This window comes from Harpia harpyja, chromosome 13 (genome assembly GCF_026419915.1).
Source record: "Harpia harpyja isolate bHarHar1 chromosome 13, bHarHar1 primary haplotype, whole genome shotgun sequence".
NCBI classification, from domain to species: domain Eukaryota; kingdom Metazoa; phylum Chordata; class Aves; order Accipitriformes; family Accipitridae; genus Harpia; species Harpia harpyja.
In genome coordinates, this window is record NC_068952.1 from 38433188 (window position 1) to 38451409 (window position 18222).

Here is an 18222-nt window from a genome sequence, read left to right on the forward strand (position 1 = left end):
AAAAAAGAATTTTAATTTTTATGCTGGTAAAAGATACATGACTGGAGACCTGTTGGAAAAATTATTCGTAAAAGTCAGCAAGATAGGAATGGAAAGAAAAAAAAAAATCCACCCACTATCGCTAGCTTCTCAGTCACACTCACTCAGTTCTCTAATCTGTTCTGCTCTGGCCAGATTGAGAAAATTAATGTCTGTGTATTCTTCCTTACTCTGTTGTTTTTATGAAGCCTATTACAGGAAAAACATGCTATTAATTACTTACAATAAGCAACTTTGAAACCCTGAAATAACCCCTTGAAAATAATCCTATTTAACTACTACAGCAACTTGTTTCGACACTTAATGCAAGACGATTATTTCTATCCAATGGACATTCTGCTGACTTCAAATTTAGCCAAAGTTTCTATTCTACATACACTGAAACTAAAATAAAAATCTGCCTCTTGCTTATTTCAGATCAAGATTTAAGATATAATCGTTTTAAAGTCAGAATTCCAATATTGTGGCAGGCACGCAGCAGCAAGGAGAAATGCAATCACTGCCTGAACCAGTGAGTGTTTCTGCAACTGTGCTGAGAGGAAGACTGCTGCTTCCATCACTGATCACGTTAAAGAAATCATGAAATTGGTTAAATAATTTGTAAAAAACTTTCAAATCAAGCTTACACACTGACCAGTAGCACTGTTACATACTGCTAACGGAAGTTAAAGAGTGTCAGTTGTTAAAACAACATATAGAAGCCAGCCAGCTCCAATGAAAAGGGAAACTTCCCCCCCTGCTATATCCTGCTTCTCTCTACATGAGAAATCAGATTTCACAGTTTAAAGTGGAAAAAAAAATAATTTCCACTACACATTTTGAAACGTTCAACAGAAATGCAGATAGCAGTCAGAAGTTTGGTACATATTTAATCTGGCGTATCTCAAGATCTAGTATTTGCTTCTCAAATTATTAACCCACTCCACCAAAATAACAGCAGAACATTGAGTTACATTTTTCAGATCCTGAATGGTTTCCTCAATAACTGCTGATTGTTAGCAACATACACCTGATACCTGGTATTCCTTCACAGATGTCAGAAATAAATCTTAAAAGCTGATACCATGCAAGATTACTGTTTCAAGAACAGACTACGAAATGAGCAAAGTTGTAGAAAAAAAATAGCGCTGTTTAGAAGCAATTAACTATGTGAGATAACTTAAAAGCAGTAGAACAATCATGTTTTCAGCCCATGCACCAAGTGCCAAGGAGGACTACAGCATTCTGAAGTTTCATGTACTACACAGTGAAGAGACATAGGAAAGACTTGTTTTATCTGTTCCACACCACATAATGACAACAAGGACTATTGGATATCACTGTTGCATAATTTATAACAAGCTTAAAACGCAACGATTTTGTCTGCTATGTGACCCAGTTAATAAAGCAAAACCAACCAACTAGTGGAGTCCTCCATCTGGTGGCTGGAGTTGTATATGCATTCTATACATTACTATCTAGTGCTACTAAGAGTAGCATACACCCACAATTTCAGCAAGTCAGGGCAAGAGATATACCCTCCTTCACAAAGCTACTTAACACACTAGCTCTCTACTATAAAGAAGCAAAACTGAAGTCATACATGCATCTGTACACTGTGCAAAACATAAGGTGTTGTCTTCATAGTAGAAAGTATACAAACTTTAATGTATATATTTATTTTATTTATTCATCAAATTAGAAAAAAAAAGCCACACATTTTATTCTTTATATCTACTGCTTTTCTTTCCTAGACACTTCTGTTACTTTTCAGAAGTGCTAAATAAGACTGTTTATTAATTCCATTTAATAACACTGTCAATTTTTGGCTCTGAAAAATGAGTAAACCTGTAGTAGAGGTTTAAACTTAAATGTCATAACAACTACATCCATATTATGTTTCCTCTTGCATTGTTCACATCTGTGTATTTTACAGAAACATTGCCCAGCCAAAATAAAAGTATGATCAGCATGATGTGCACAACAAACTTAAGGGAAATAGACTTTTCCATTAACATTTTCCACAGCAGGCTGATTTAAAAAAAGCTTTTTTCAATAACACTTAAACAAACTGACTTCCATACCTTGGCAGCAACAATGCTCAGGCCCATTCCATTTTGTTTTTTTAGTGTTACAGTGATAATTTCAGGTTCCTTCCTCAAAGGCTGAGCCTATCAAACAGGGAAGGGGAAAGAAGAAAAAAAACAAGAGTTCATATTCGCTGCCAGGCTAGGAAAATTACTGCGCAAAATAGTTCATCTACAATCAAAACTAAGTTGTTAGTGCAGCAGCAGATCTCGCACCCTAAATATGATGTCTGGTACTCCATTTTAAAAGGTAGAATCTCTAACATTTGATTAACATGGATTCACATTATCAAGTATTACACCTGTGTTATGAACACTGCTGAAGCTTTGAAGCCTACTCATTGCTTCTCTTTCTCTAATTCAGTAAAGAGATTATTAATGATTCAATTTGAAATATAACAGGTCTATAAAACTGTAGTAACTTTTAATGAAAACTGAAGTTCAGACTCAGTAGGCCCCTATTAGAAAGGTGAGGGTGATCTATATGGAGTTCAGTTTTTAGTGCTGCATCTAGAAGATAATAATTCTGCAAAGATATTAAGAGGCCAATTCATTTCAGAGGCAGAGTTAAAGCTTTCAAAGAAAGTTCCAAAAAATTTCACTTCTGAAACCTTTGTAACTCGAATACCACCAGAGCCCCTAACCATGTTCAGTAACTTTCTTTGTATCTTTGCAACATTGCCAGTTCCCACTACTCAAAAAGTTGCCATCACAGCCTTCATTAGCTGAAGCATGTAAGTGAAAGCACCCTAGCTTGTATTCATATTAAAATCTGCTAACTGCAAGTTCCACAAGACGCATGACAAACTAAAAATATAAGCAAAGGAAATTCATTCAAAAAATACTAACACTTTTTGATGAAGTTCAAGTATGAGAAAAGCAAGCGTTTTTTAGGAGTATTTTAGCACTCCTGTGCCAGGGATGGCACAAGAACAGAACCTATTCCAACTTTAGGATTTTTTCCATTAATTTTACTAGAAATGTTATTAAACTAATTCAACAAAAAACATACACACTGGAAAAGGTAAGTCACTGGGAACATGACTTTGCCATCAGTCTATCCTGAATTTCTCTCTTGGTCCACAAACAAAAGAAAATCTTCAGTGAAGATTTGAGGAGGACTGCCTAGCCTGGGCAATTCTCCTGACTGCCAAGAAAAGCAGAATTGTGAGAAGTTTTGACTTGGGAGCGGGGGGCAGGGGGGGGAAGACCTCAGAGCTATAAAATGGAACATTTCCCTACTATTTAGATTATGTAGAGATGTTGCACCAAGAGGTGATTTGTGAACTGGCATTTAGAGCCCTGCTCAGACAGCAAGGCTAAAGACTTCTAGCACTCTCAAGTGTAGCACATTCAATTAACAAACACGCGCCAGAGAGAAAAATGATTAGATCAGGTTATTTGAAGAGTCTTACATGGCATTCATTTCCATGAATGAATGAAATAGTAGCATCCACTCATCCTGCATTTCTTTATCAAGCCTTTTTAAGGAAGACTGGCCAGAACTCTACTTCAGCTTCTTCTTAGTATGAGGAACAGCAAATACCTAGTATGACCTCAGATGATTTGTGTTTCCACTAGCTCTAAAAAAATGCATTTCTTTAGAGTTACAAAGGGAGGAGGAAGAGTATGATGTCTCAAGAATGTCTCTGCTATATTTTCCTCAGTCAAATGCCTGTTTATGGAGACACCAAACCTGCAGAGCTTGGCTTATCAGTTCAAGACTGGGCTCTCCTGTATCAGTCATACAGATTTCAGAGATGCTCTCTTCTGCAAAGTAAATGCGTTCTTTAGGCCACTGCAGCAAGACTGCATAATGTCATCTAACTTATAAACATGAAGCTATTTCTGTTTAGTTGCTCTAAAAATTATTTCACATAAAGCCACCATCTTTCCAAAACCAAGTTGCTCTGTAACTTTGGTATTCTTGGTTATCACATATTCAAAAACAACAACAAAAACCCAAAACAAAACAAAAAACCCTACAATAGAAAAAAAGCCACCTCACACTGAAGTGAAACCCTTCTTAAATAAGTATAATGAAAAGGAAAACTAAAGAATTTTTCCTGAAAACCTAGCAGAAAAAAATACCAGATTACAACTTAATACTAAACACTTAGTTGGTAAATGCCAGTTTATAAATAAAAGCAGCCTGCAGCTCCATTCACATTACAGGTTATTTGGAGGTGCATGTCCATATGTATTTTTGCCGTGTTTAAAAGGAATTTCTTTACTCCCAGGGTGGGGGAACACAACAGACAACGTTTGCTTACATGAGAATTTTATCATGCCACAGCCTAGAAAAACACTTGACTTCAAAAAATCTGCAAGTAGTTACTTCAATTCACCAAATTACTGATGAACTACATGTTTAATTACGAAGCCTGTTCTTCCTAATAAGGATTAAAACTCATCACGTAAAACACAATGGCTTGCCAAGAAATCACTATTCAAGTTTTGACAATTATTCACTGAATCAATACTTACTAGCTCAGCATTTTCATGTGACAGGTGACTTTCATAGTCTGCACCTTCAAAGTATATTGTCCACGTGCCCGGTGACCGTGAATGAGGTGTTAGTCTACAAAAACCTAAATGAGAAAGTAACATCAACATGGTTATTTTCTCAACAGATTAATTAAAATCAAATAGCCTGCCACAAGGAAAGACCAAATCGCAGTATTTATCTTTTTATATTCATTACTATGTTGAATCTTGTATCTTAGATGCCATTATGTGTTCCACTGCAATTTTATGGTATCTACAAAATCCTAGTTTATAGCTGTTGCTTCTGAGAAACATACGTATTTAAAAACACTACAAGCTCATAGAAAACTCTTAGGCTGCAAAATATTGCATGACTCAAGAGAGACATGAAACACCAAGTCATCTTTTAGAATACAAACCACCAGAAAACTCTGAATAAGACAGCACCACAGAAATCTGTTTTGCAGAGTGTCTAGCTAGCTAACCAGTCCAGCATAGATTCGGCAGAGGTGAAGCTTCACCTGGACTCATTACTTTTTTTTAATGCAACTATGCAGTTAAAGTGGGGTTTTATTTGGTGGTTTGGGGTTTTTTTGTTAATTAAGCAATTCCTAGAATTTAAATAAAATGGAGCCACAGCAGCTGAGAGGTATCCAACACTGACTCCTAAATCAGGAACAGTGAGAATCCACATCACAGTCAAATTACAAATCACTCCATCCAAATACATGAGATTCTCCTCCTTGCAAAGACCATCTTTCAGCAATTCATTTTACATTGATTTACTGCAAACCAGCCCCTCAGCATAATTTAAGGGATACCTAAAAACTAAATTTTGAACGTATGCATTAAAAAGCCCTTACTTGTAATAAGTATACAGACATTTGTATGGCAAGTGAATTATATTTATTGATTAAAAAATTTATTCTACTAGTCTTCTTTAGTCTCAAGACTACATCCTCTGTAACTCACTGTACTTTCAAAACAGTCAGTTTCCTACTTTTTTTTTTTTTTTTAAATGAAAGAATATGGCTTTTCTATAAACTGAGTTGGAACTAAAAATTACACAACTTCCCTGTAAGATAGAGTAAGTCTGCTTTGTCGATAGCCTCCTTCGCTGTCCCACCTACCATGATATTCATGTGGAAATTTTTAAACAACTGCTTTTCAAGCAGAAAATTATTAAGAAATTACATAACAAAAAAGCTTCTAATAGAATTGACTAGCACAAGATAAGGATCATAACTTGTTCATTCACTGTAAATGCTCTGAGAGACCCCCTGCTTTACTTTCTCAAGTTTAGGTCACTTTCGCCCAACCACAAGAGCTCTCAACTTGTCATCTGAAATTTCGTTGGACTACAAATGCCCAAACCATACATTCTGACAGTGATGAACATTAAAAGAACCGGTTTTAGCTTGTGTTTTTTTGTTATATGGAAGCAGCTGATGAGTAAAAAAAAAGTGACTTTATTTAATTCACATTAGCTTTAAAAGTTGACTGTGAAATTTTTGAAGCATTAAAAAATTTACATTTATGTAGATTTTTGCTGCTCTAGCACCAAAATCCAAAAAACCCTGGAGCAAAGGCAAAACAAAGTTTCAGTAGGCACTAGTAACTCAGCACTGCTTATTTAGAACTTTGAAAGTGAATGAAAGGGACAGAGAGAAAGGGTAAGGATTAAAAATTCCTGCATACTTTTTATGGGTTGCAAAAGTACACATTTAAAGAACACAGTACAAAAAGACTGAAACATACATAAAGAAAAAGTAAGTAGTCTACATTTAGCTAACATATATTTTGCATTCTGTGTTCGCTACGCCAAAAAAAGAAGATCATTGTACAACAACAGAAGAACTAACCTCTCTGACAGAGTGGATCTAAAAATTCTTGTAAACCACTTGGAACATTTCTGACAACATCACAGGAGTAGCCATCTTCTGGTAAAAGAAAAGGTAGCTGTAAGTCAGGATCCTCTTCCAGTTGGACTTCTCGGCCATCGCTGCGAGCAAGTTCATCAGCCGTATTTTCTGCAACAGTTACTACATTCTCTATCAGTTCCTGGATAGAAGGCAGAAAGACATTGTTACTATAAAGGGATAATTTTCGTTAAAGAAAAAAAACTTAACATTAAGAAAATACTAAGAGTACAAGAAAAAGGACTTTGGAAACCAGATTATCAGATATAAAACTTCTTCAGCTCCACCACACACAGTCAGTACAATGCATTGCTTTATTTGATTAAATCCCATAGATCATGTAGTTAGAGAATATAAGAGCAGCATTTATTTTTCTTCAGTATTTTCAAAACTTATGGTGCATGTTTTTACTTGACATGAGAGCTGTATTTAAAAATACATAGCAGAGAACATGCATGTGCAGAGGCAGAATCACAGGCAGCTTCAAAATTTTCACACTTTGTTGAGTGTATACATACTTCTGTAAGGCTAAATATATAGAAAAGAAACAGACAACTTGTGTAAAACAGGATTTTCAGCTCCATCAGGACACAAACACAGAGGACCAATGGCATATACAGTTCTCTAGTTTGGAAGCTTTATAGAACTAATTGAATTCTACATTTCCTGGGAGCTCAGTATAAAGTGAAGGATCCCTTAATGTAGATATCTATTCTTTACATAACACTGTAGAAACACACAACACATGAGCAGGATCACTCAAGGTGTGGCAGGGAACTTTTAAGTTTTACATTTGGTGCACAACTGTTCCACTTAGCATCACAAAAAGCTCTATGAACCCAGTGTACTTTTCACAAGATAGCTACTGCGGTTGCATGTAGCACACAGTAGTTTTCCTTCTACATTTTAGACAGATCTGTAAGGTTCCAGTAGGATATCTGTTATTAGATCATATGAACTGAGGAAAATTAATTCAGAAGTTAACACAAATCAAATTCCTAACAACTTCGCAAAAAGTAAAGGTCCAAGCAGCACTGTGTTTCTACATTCTTCTATTTATCCCAAACTACTCAGAAGAGTGCACAATGAAAAGGCTCTTCTCTCTCTCTCTCCTCAAGCAGTTCCTCCATTTTTCTGTTCCCTTAAATGCCTTAGGCTGGCCTAAGTTTTAGCTTGAAAGTATTCAATTGTTAAGTGAAATAAAAAAAAGTTACAGGCAACTTTTAAAAAGATATAAGTAGTAATTCTCTGAGCACTCAGTCTGTTCCAAGTTGCATGGTCTGCCTTAGGAACCAAGAAATCACCCCAGGTTTGACTCATCGCTACATTTGAACAAGCAGGTAGCACCAATACTTAAAACTATCTTTACCTCTAGTTAACCACCATTCTTTCGGGAAGAGAACTCACCCCAGAGATGTGTGATTTTGCTGGCATCAAGACAGAATTACTACAACTAATTTATCTGAAGCTGCTACCAATATTACATATAGATTGCTTTACTACAAGTATATGCTTTATCAAAGATTCAGATGTGATTTCCAGTCTCTTTCTACAGCTTCTACTTGGCTCCCAAGACCAGCTTGACAGTTTGGTCTTTATCTCACCCCAGTTACACAAACACGCAACTCAGAATCTGTAAGCTTGATACAACAATTTTATTACTGGAGCACAACGCAGAACACAGTTGAGACAACACAGTGTAAGTGTTCTCATCTGAATGTCCAGTTTCAGCAAATTTCCAGGGGGAAGTCAGATAAATCCAGCCTGTCTTTAGAAGTGCTCTTTGAAAGGGCCTTTTTACCATAAAAGGTGCTAATTTTTAAAAGAATTACATCAAACTAAAGCAAGTAAAAGTAAATACATTTATATTCCTTTGAACAAATTCCAAGCCCTGAAATTTTTCAGATTTGGCAGCAGTAAGTCAGAGTTTCAGTGTACAAGTCTTTTTCATAGCAAGGAGCAAAGAAGTCCCAAATACCACTTCACCACAAGAGGACAAACTAGCCATGTTGTAATCCTCCCTCTGACACAAAGAAGACCAGTCAAATCTAGCACTGTATTTCTTTGGAGGTCCCTAAAGAACAATAATAACAAACTGTGGAATTCTACCTATGTGTAAACATGAAATACAAGCTATGTTCTTCAGCAAAGGACTTTTTGGTTTGGTAGCCAATATATAAAAACATATTGAAGCTACAAGTCTCCCTTAACACCTTTAGAACCATTGTATTGGTACCTTTGATTTAATAAACAGATGTATCCAAAGTTATTAAAAAATAGACATTGTAGACAATGCATTCAGTTATATAAATATTAGAATATCTTCACCTTTTAAGATTTTTGAGATCAGTCAACTAGCCTGTAATCAGGGTTTACCTTAAGAGTTGTCATCCACATATGATTACAATTCTGCAAGGAACACAAAACCTCTTTTGACTTTTGCCAAAAATATGTTTCCCATGGATAAAACTTAGAATAGTCAGTTATGTCTTAAATACCAAAATAAAAAAGTTCTGAAAACAACATCTCTCTCTACATACACGTTCCACGTATCAATCTGTCCATCAAAGGACAATCTGTCTACTGCTTGTATAAAGGGATTCAAGATTCATGGATTTTTACATCCCACGTGTAAAAAAGCTTAGTGTTCCTGCTTCTTTCATTTGATTTCTACAGTCAAAATTTCCATCTTTGTTTCTGTGGTTATACACAGAACTAGCTTTTGGGAGTGCTCTGTGCACCTCTCCTCTACCACCTTACTGGATATTTCATCCACAAATGGTGTAAGGTGCAGTGACACCTCTCTGAGTATGCTCAACATGCAGTGTTATCCTACATTCCAGCCCGGTGTAAGAGAGATTCTTGGTAATACCCTGCTCAAGCTGCAGTGAAGTACTCCCACCAAAGTTGGTGGCCAGAAGCCGGCTGATACCACCGATACTTCTTATTGTATGGAGAGCAGATCGCCCTCTTTGACTCTTCTTGTAACAATTCCAGACCAATCAACAATAAGATAGCTATTTTCAGGCAGTGCTTTTACTTTAAGTCTATATTCCTCAGGTATGTTCAACAGCACAGGAAGCGATAGAAGAGACTTACTGTTGGGATGAGTGGTTCATCTGGAGCGCAGTGATAATTCTGCAACAAAGCTTGTAGCTGCAGAGAATTCAGCTTAAAGCAAGTACTGTTAATATTTGGAACGTCTGCATGTGAATATTTGTCCATGGTAAGCAATGTGGTTGCCTAGGAGAGAAAAAAAAAAAGTCATAGGAGAAAAATCCAGAGCAGAATGGAACCTTAAGCCTGGTTTCTGAGTTTTCTTTAGACGAGAGATAGGAAAAGACAAAGCAAGAATCCAGATTTGTTACAGAAGCAGCATAAATATCCCCCAACCAACCACTAATTATATCTTCTGTACCTGCAAGATGAATTAATACTAAACCTATCATAAATGAGGCATACCAATTTTTCAGTTACTCTGTTCAGCATAGTTATAGCTCAGTCTTATAAACAGAAATTGAACATCCCATTGGTCAAAATCACTAATTATTAATTTCACTTGTAACTTTAATATAAATGATGTTAAAAAACATATGTTGTGTTTTTGCATGCCACCTCAATGTTCCAGGATCGAAACACACAAACTACACTTGTCCACATGCTATTCTCCCGGAACACAGAATATACAAATATTCTCTTTGAATATAAAATTATAGGAGAAATGTTAATCAGAAATACCCACACTCACCTGCACTATTCTGCTCAGGTGGCAATCAGCAGCCAATTCTAAACCCTGTTTTTCCGCCCAGGCTTCAATATGCCCCAACTGTTGACGAACAATAGCTCCCCAGTAATGTGAACATAACCCTGAATCTGGGGCCGTAACTAATCTGTTAAAAAGCCACATGTTGATAAAATGAAACAGCTGGGAGAAGAGTTGTATAGTCAGAGCAGCATTCACTCTACATCGTCGCAAGAGGGACATAGCCCCAGTCAATGTATGCAGCACATCATCTACAAAGATAAAACAAAAAGCAAATCACATTCACATACTGCAATGTACAACTGATTTAGGCCATAAATAATAACACAAAGGCACCTAACCCAGGTTGATAAATGCTAGGCAGAACCTGCATGTATTTAAGTTACAGAAATAAATTCACTGCTTCGTGGTTTTCAAGATGGAGAAACATTAAACTGATAGCTGAAATACGTTTTTTAACTCCTGAAATGAAAATAAATTCTTTTGGGGAAATATTTAATATACAAGTATATAATTGGTTATATCTGACACTTAAATCATGTCCTCACTTGAGTAAACTCATTTTTCTATTATTTTTAATAACAATTTAAAAACTTTATATTCTACTGTTTCAAATGCATATTGCAATTATTCCACAGGTCCTTGCAGTTAAATATCAAATTGTATCAAAAAATTTCAGCAGAAAGTATGTGCATTGCATGATGTACTTTATACATTAGTTTTTTACAATATTATTCAAATTTCCTTTTGCCCATTAGTTCACTGCAATATTATGTAAGAAGCAGTAAGGACCTCCTGTTAGCTTCACCAAGACCAAACATCCCTATATGCTTCTTGGTAGAATGTATGAATGCAAGCAGAACATTTATCTCCAAGCCTTCTTCTAAGGCAATACTTTTATCTGAAATCTCTATTGAAGAGACCACCAAATTAATTTCTTTAGCATTCCATGACTGGAAAAAACTATCTGTATAAGACAGAAATCTATAAAGCAGCTCAAAAGTAACTGAAATAATGAACATCATCTGCCTTTGTTCCAATGTCAGTTTGCTACTTTTTCAGGGTTTGTGTCCCAGAAAGTTCTCTCTGTTACACTACAGGGCACTAAAAAGAAAACAGTACATTTTTATATTCTTCCTTCAATGTTCAACACAGGAAAAAAGCAACTGCAGCAAGCTTAATACCCCAAAGACCAGGAAGTATATATGAATTTTGTATAAATACTCTTTATAGTTGAACAGAATGACTGTACTTAATAGCTCTGCAGATCATCTTTACTTCAATTATTCAGAACGTCGCTATTTTCTTAACTCTTCCTAACATTTTATCCTCGGTTAATTCCCTCAAACTTGAATATTTTTTTATGTTTTCCATTTTCTTTAGTCAACAGGCTACATAATGCAGGAGGCTCTCACACTTTCCCCATGAAAAGCACAAGAGGGGTCCTATCTCAGGGGCCTGTGCGTGAATGTGTTCAGCATGGAAAACAGCAAGAGGCACTGGAAGACTGAGCACAGTCACTGAGCCGGGATTACGGACACAGCAGGATAGCACGCATGACCAGAATGCTCTCATGGACAGAATAGCCCAGGAAGCTTGACATTGCTGCAACACGCTATCATATTTAAAGTATTGTGGCAGGGATCCCTGGCAGGAATCTACAAGGCCAGTCAGCTTCGCCTTAGTACCTGGGAGGTACTTTGTCAGATTCTCCCACAGCATCCTCATAGTGACGTTGCCGTGATAAAGACTGGATAACCAGATGATAAGGTAGGTAGAACATTGGCTGGACCACTGGACTGGGTGGATTTGTGGATAAAAAGTCTAGCTGGCAGTCAGCTATTAGTGGCTTCCCTCATGGATTGAGGCTGGGACTGATACTGTTTAATGACTTTATTAATGACCTGAGTGATTAGGTGGAGTGCATTCTCAGCAAAAATTCACAGACGATACCGAACTGGGGGGAAATACTGATACACTGAAGGGCAGCAGTATTTTTCAGAAGGGCCTCAATAGGCTGGAGAAATGGGCTGACAGGGACTTCATGAAGTTCAAAGGCAACTGCCAAGTCCTGCATCTGGGAAGGAGTAACTCTTTGCAACAGTATAGGCTAGGTGCCATCTGGATAGAAAGCAGCTCTGCTGAAAATGACATAGAGATCCTGGCAAACATCAAGTTGAACGTCATTAAGCAGCATGTCCTTGCTTGAAAGGTAGCCAGTTGCATACTAAGCTATTAAGTTAGCAGCAGTGCAGCTAGCAGAAGGGAGGGAATCCATCCTTCCTATGCACTCAGCATTTGAGAGACTGCATCTGGAGCACAGCAGCCAGTTTTAGACTCCCCAGCACAAGGAGGATACTGATTCAATGGAGCAAATTCAGCAGAGAGCCACCAAGATGATTAGGGGGTTGGAGAAGAGGACATAAAAGAGGGACAGAGAAGTAGACTTGGTTCATCCTGGGGAAAGAGAAGGCTAAGGGCAAAGCTTATCACTGTCTTCATCTACCAAATGGGGGGGTTCAGAACAAGATCCCTCTCAAAGGTACACAGTAGTGATAGCATAGAACAACAGACAAACCAACACAAAAATTGCAACATAGGAAATTCCAATTAGATATAGGAAAAGTATTTTCACCATTAAGGTAGTCAAATGTTGGAACAGGTTACTCGGAGATGTTGTGGCATCTCCATCCCTCAGTGGAGATTCAAAACTCAACTGGGCAATACTCTCAACAACCTGATCCAGTTGCACCTGCCTTGAGCAAGACACTGCATTAGATGACATCCAGAGGTTCCCCTCCAAACTAAATTATTCCATGATTTTTAAACCCAATATAAATCATTGAATGTCACTACTGTCCTTTCTTATCATTCATGCAAAATTGATCCAAACAATTCTCAGGGGTTAGGGCAACTTGTGAATGTCATATCACCGTTCAGAAAAATTCTATTTATTACTAGTTAATTGTATGGTTTAAAAGACACAAGAGAAGATCAAGTAGTCTAACCTATTTTAGGCCTCTGAGGATTATTTTCCTCTGGATCATCAAGGAATGCTGGCATGTAGTTATTAAGTTCTGACTGCAGGCAATGAACGAGGTACCTGGAAGGGAAGGGGGAAAAAAAAAAAAAAAAACAAACCAAAAAAGAAATTTTAAAATCCTGTATGTGTTCATTATGAATGCTTCTAAAGAAAAGAAAACTATCAAATTACAAGATTCCTGAAATCACAGTGTTATGTACATGACTACAGGGAACCAAATAATACTTTTTAAAAGGCCAGAGAGACCAGTTCTCCTGTACCTTTCCTAGAAATGTTGAAAAAATAATTAGGTTATCAGGGAACAGAGCCACTTAAATGCAGTATCACTACCACACTTGTAAGCGAAGGTCATATGCGACATAAAGAGATGCTGTCAGGCCAAACTTTGGTTCTGTAAGACTGCAAAAACAATTTTTTCCAAACAGAAATACACTTTTGTTTTAAAATCTACAAAGAGTAGTATTAAAAAAAAAGATTTTCCTATTCTGAGCCAATGCACAAGATCCTGAAATGGCCCTAGTGTTTTATGTAAACGATTTTTTGATTCTTGTATTTCTCTTACCTTTAACTACAGTGAAACGAAAAGCTTGTTTTATTATTCTTTCTCTTAGTATTAAACAATTTAACACTGATTTTGATAATTCACTTATACATTTTCTGTTAAGAACTGAAACTAAAAGGAAATCAAACTGAAATCACATATGAAGGAAAATATTTCATGGCTTTCTACAACTCCCCTTTCTGTTTCACTGGTAACATTTTTAATGAAATACCCTCAATTGCTACAAAACAAAAGCCATGGTAATTTCAACCAATTCTGGTATATGCCAGTTGTTACCATCAAATAACAATTTCACAGCAGATTTCTTTCTTTTCATGCTCCTGTTGTGCTTTTTTATTTGCCTTCTAAATATATATTCCACAGTTCTCCAAAAGTTTAATACATCCATTTGGAATCTGCCATGTTACAGTGTATACTTAGGGGAGAATTCACACACAGCTAAAATTCAGAAATACCCTTTCACATCCAGCCTGCTCATCATGTACAGGGAAAAATACAGTGCCATTCCTTTCTAGCCACAGCAATATTGTGTCTTCCAATGACTATTTAGCAAATTGAAGTAGCAGAGTTGTTTCAAGACACCAATCCAAAACACTGACCTGTGGCAAAAAGGCATAGCTTCATTAACAGTTAGTAATTTAGAGGTGCTACAAAAATTGAAAGACTTTTGTCAAAATAGCTACTTGCTATACCCTATTTGCCCATAATTCACCAACAGGAAAAAAAAAAAATCCGTGGGAGTACATACAAGGTGGTTTGGTGCATCTCTGACACCTTTCAAAAGTTCAGAAAGCAATTATAAGGTTTCGCATTCTACATTCACATACTACATATTGCTCTTTAGAGCAATACAGCTCCCCTTAAAGCTAAACAGTTAAACCATGGTTAGGTCTCCCAATCCTGTCACAGTATAGAAAGATTATATTCTGTGCTATTACAGAAGTATGAAAAGACTGTATTTAAAATAGACATCCTACAAGTGGGGAAAGGGTGGGTGTAAGTCACCGCTGAGAAATACTTGTTAAATAGTGGCTGGGGGTGTGTGTGTGTGTCTATCTACAAATGAACAACAATTAAGCCTTTCTTGTTGATTAGTGCTGTGCTCACTCAATGTCATCTTTGTTTGAGGACACTTTTCTCAGAGGACTTCCCTTCCCATTGGATACTTCGTTAAATTTTTCTTTTAATCAGTATTGTAATTGCCTGAGCTGATGAGCATAGGTTGATTTTACCCCAAGCCAAAACCTGTCTTTAGTTTTTTTAAGAAAAAACTGAAAAACCCCCACTGTGCAAATTGCTATTTATGTGAATTACGAAAGTAGATAATTAGAAGCCCTTAAAGAGCGCAAGGTTCAATACTTTAGAGATCCATAAATACTGAAGCCTATGTATTTATATATTAACAGCAAAAACCTTTCCTCATATCTCCATAAAAACCTTAAATTAAGAGAAAGCAATCAACACAAAATAAATTTAAATAACATTTCCCTAAAATTTTCATTGACAGCCTCAACTATTGCAAGAACTGCTAACAGATGAAACTCCTTGCCCAGCCCAGTGATCCATATTCATAAAACAAAGTATCTGTCTAAAGAAGTAAGGCTAGCCTCTCTAGTCCTCCTCTCAGATATTTAACAATACACAAAAGACATTATTGCTATACCTAAAATTTAGCAAAAATGTGAAGTTATTCTCAAACCCACAGATACATAGAATATGTTAAGTGCAACAGAAGTTTGATGGCCTTACTTGAATGCCATTTGAACCAAGTGTGCCAAAACATCTTGTGCATCCACAGTAATTCGGCTAAGATCTCTGTCTTGCTTTATGAAATTCAGTAACTCAGATGCATTTGCCATCCAAAAGGCAAGTGCCCCAGCAATATTCTTCTGTTTCTGTAAGCAGAAAGAAGGAAGAAATAACACAGGGAAATAGTCTTCTGATAAAACACGGCAGCTTAAAAAAGCTCCAAAAGATAGACCAGTACCTTTTCCCATTTCACCAAACATATCTCAGATACCAGATATTTGCAAAATGTTTATATGTAAAATTGTAATTGCTGTAACTGGTAGAGTTCAATTTTAACACTTTCACTGAACATATGAAATTCTGTTAAATTGCCAATAGCCATATCAATAAAGCCACAGTACAAGTGTCTAGTTACGCAGCGCTAAGAGCTTAGCGGAATGCAGTATCTGGTAATCTGTGCACTTTTAAGCGCATATTCACTACTGCCCACTGCCACTCTGATACTGCACTCACTGGCTTTGATACCAGGTGATTCAGTATCAAGTACTGATCTATCTCACCATCTCCCGACCACAAATGCCAGGCCAGGCAACCTCAGATGAAATCCAAAGAATAGGAACCACAAACAACAAAAAAAGAAAATAAAGGGAAGAAAAAGAACTTTGGTCATTTCATATCCACATTGAAGTGCGTTAAGCAGAAATTATGGAATGCCATAAAAGTTGCAAAGTCAAAAAAGGATTTTAGTACTGCATGTTCCAGTTGCTGAATGAGTGTTATGAACTGTTTAAGTCCAGCTGTTTGAGTATTGTATTTTGATATGGAAGCAGCATGAGAAACTGAGCTAAGCCAACATAGCTAGGATCAGTTCCCAGCAATATATCCTACCTGATCAACCTGGTCTACCTCCTGGAGAAAAACGGACGAAGGAAATCAAACAGAATAGAAGAAAGAAACTTGTGAACAATCATGATAGCTTTAGAAATCAAACACTAAATATGAAGGTACAACACTTATGTTCACAGTTATACACAGATGCATTAATCAGTAGCTACGATGCAACTGAGCCCCTCTTAAAAAATGAATTATTTTAATAGGACTAGTAGCACAACAGCTAAGAACTGAAGTGCCCACATGTCACAATTAATTCAAGGAATGCCCTATACTAGTTGACATCCCAGACCAGTTGGTTATTCCATGCTCAGTGCACCAGAGAAACCCCGCAGAACTTTTTGCAGGCAACGGGGTAAGTAGCCATCCACATAACAGATCCAGGGAGCTATTTGCCCACACTGCTGCAATGAAGACAATGTACAAACAAAGGGGGACAGAAAAATCCCCATCAGGGAAAAAAAAAAAAAACAACAAAAAAACCACCCAAACAAAAATCACACAAACAAAACCAAACAAAAAACATAAAACACATAGGACAGATTTAATACATGGCTTTTCAATTAAAGAAAAAAAAAAAAAAAAGACTGTTTTAAACAACAAAAGAGTCTAATGAAATACCACACTAAGCTTCTTAAATGCTGGTACAGATAAGCTACACTGAGTTAAGCAAACAACAACAAAAAAACCTCCACCAGGTATGTTTGTCTGATTATTTAAAACTGAGCTCTTACTTAATTCTTTATGGCTTTCTATGCAGACCACTCTCCCCCACCTGCAACACAATGAGCTTAGACGCAAAACTTTGAGGTGTCATTTGCTGTTACTACTATAGTTGCAGCTCAAAATACCAAATTACTACTGCTTTTTTGCTTCTTCCCCCTTTCCAACCAAGGCATTCTGAACTGACTGAAGATGTGTTGGCACAGAACAAAAGGAGATGCTCCTTCTACAAACAAATGTTAAAATTTGCAGAGGATCAGAAATGCCACAGAATGAATTGGGGGGAAAAGAAAAAAAAAAACAAACCAATGAACACACACACACACACACATACCCCCCGGATTAAAAAATTGGCTTTTTTTATATGAATTGGCTTTTTTTATATGAATTAAGTTTCTATTCCTAGATTTTTGTTGAAAGCACTGAGCCCTCTCATAGATCTCTCCGATTTTATCCCTATCTCATATGAAGTCTTCTATAATATTTGCAGACACTAATGCAAAGGCTACAGAAAGTCACAGACTTAGTTTGTTAGCAAGTACTACTTGAGTAACTTCAGAAAGCTATCAAGTCTCCTTATGATCTAAGCAGGCAAAATTAGGATCTAAACAATTTATTTTACTCCCACAGTACAGCACAAGAGCTTGTGCACCCTTTACTTCTGTTTTGGGTGCCTCTCTCCCCTTGCCTCCCATCTGTCTTCTCCGTCTTTCACACCCTCAGATGCCTTTCAGCGCAGGCAGGCTTTACAGTTGAGACATACAAAAAAAGCTATTGTGATACAGCCACTTATTACATGGTAATTTAACTGTGACAGCCATCAATATAACCACTCATTCTACAGCTTAGATGAAGTAATTTGACTTGGCTTAGCTGGTACTGTTTATACTCCACTAAGACAGGTCGAAGCTAATGACATTTTCCTGGTCAAGCTTTAGAATCAATGCATTTCTTTGTCTCCAGCCCATTAACCTTCAAAT

The 18222-nt window shown here is 36.8% G+C and overlaps 1 protein-coding gene across 24 annotated transcripts in view; it reads right to left on the reverse strand.

Annotated features, from left to right (window-relative positions):
* The window catches only part of AFDN (afadin, adherens junction formation factor), a 133436-nt gene that overhangs the window by 42057 nt on the left and 73157 nt on the right, over positions 1 to 18222 (reverse strand). For 16 of the 24 annotated variants that reach the window (XR_008237892.1, XM_052805510.1, XM_052805504.1 and 13 more), the window contains 8 exons: positions 16517 to 16537; positions 15629 to 15774; positions 13283 to 13377; positions 10260 to 10525; positions 9611 to 9754; positions 6455 to 6653; positions 4593 to 4696; positions 2103 to 2189 (listed from right to left, as the gene is read on the reverse strand). Coding sequence is in view for 23 of the 24 variants with exons in the window: in XM_052805510.1 (XP_052661470.1) it covers positions 2103 to 2189; positions 4593 to 4696; positions 6455 to 6653; positions 9611 to 9754; positions 10260 to 10525; positions 13283 to 13377; positions 15629 to 15774; positions 16517 to 16537 (1062 nt within the window). In the remaining variant the exon portion in view is untranslated. The remainder of the gene's footprint in view (positions 1 to 2102; positions 2190 to 4592; positions 4697 to 6454; positions 6654 to 9610; positions 9755 to 10259; positions 10526 to 13282; positions 13378 to 15628; positions 15775 to 16516; positions 16538 to 18222) is intronic. The other 8 variants (XM_052805515.1, XM_052805507.1, XM_052805500.1 and 5 more) reach the window with 1 other exon arrangement.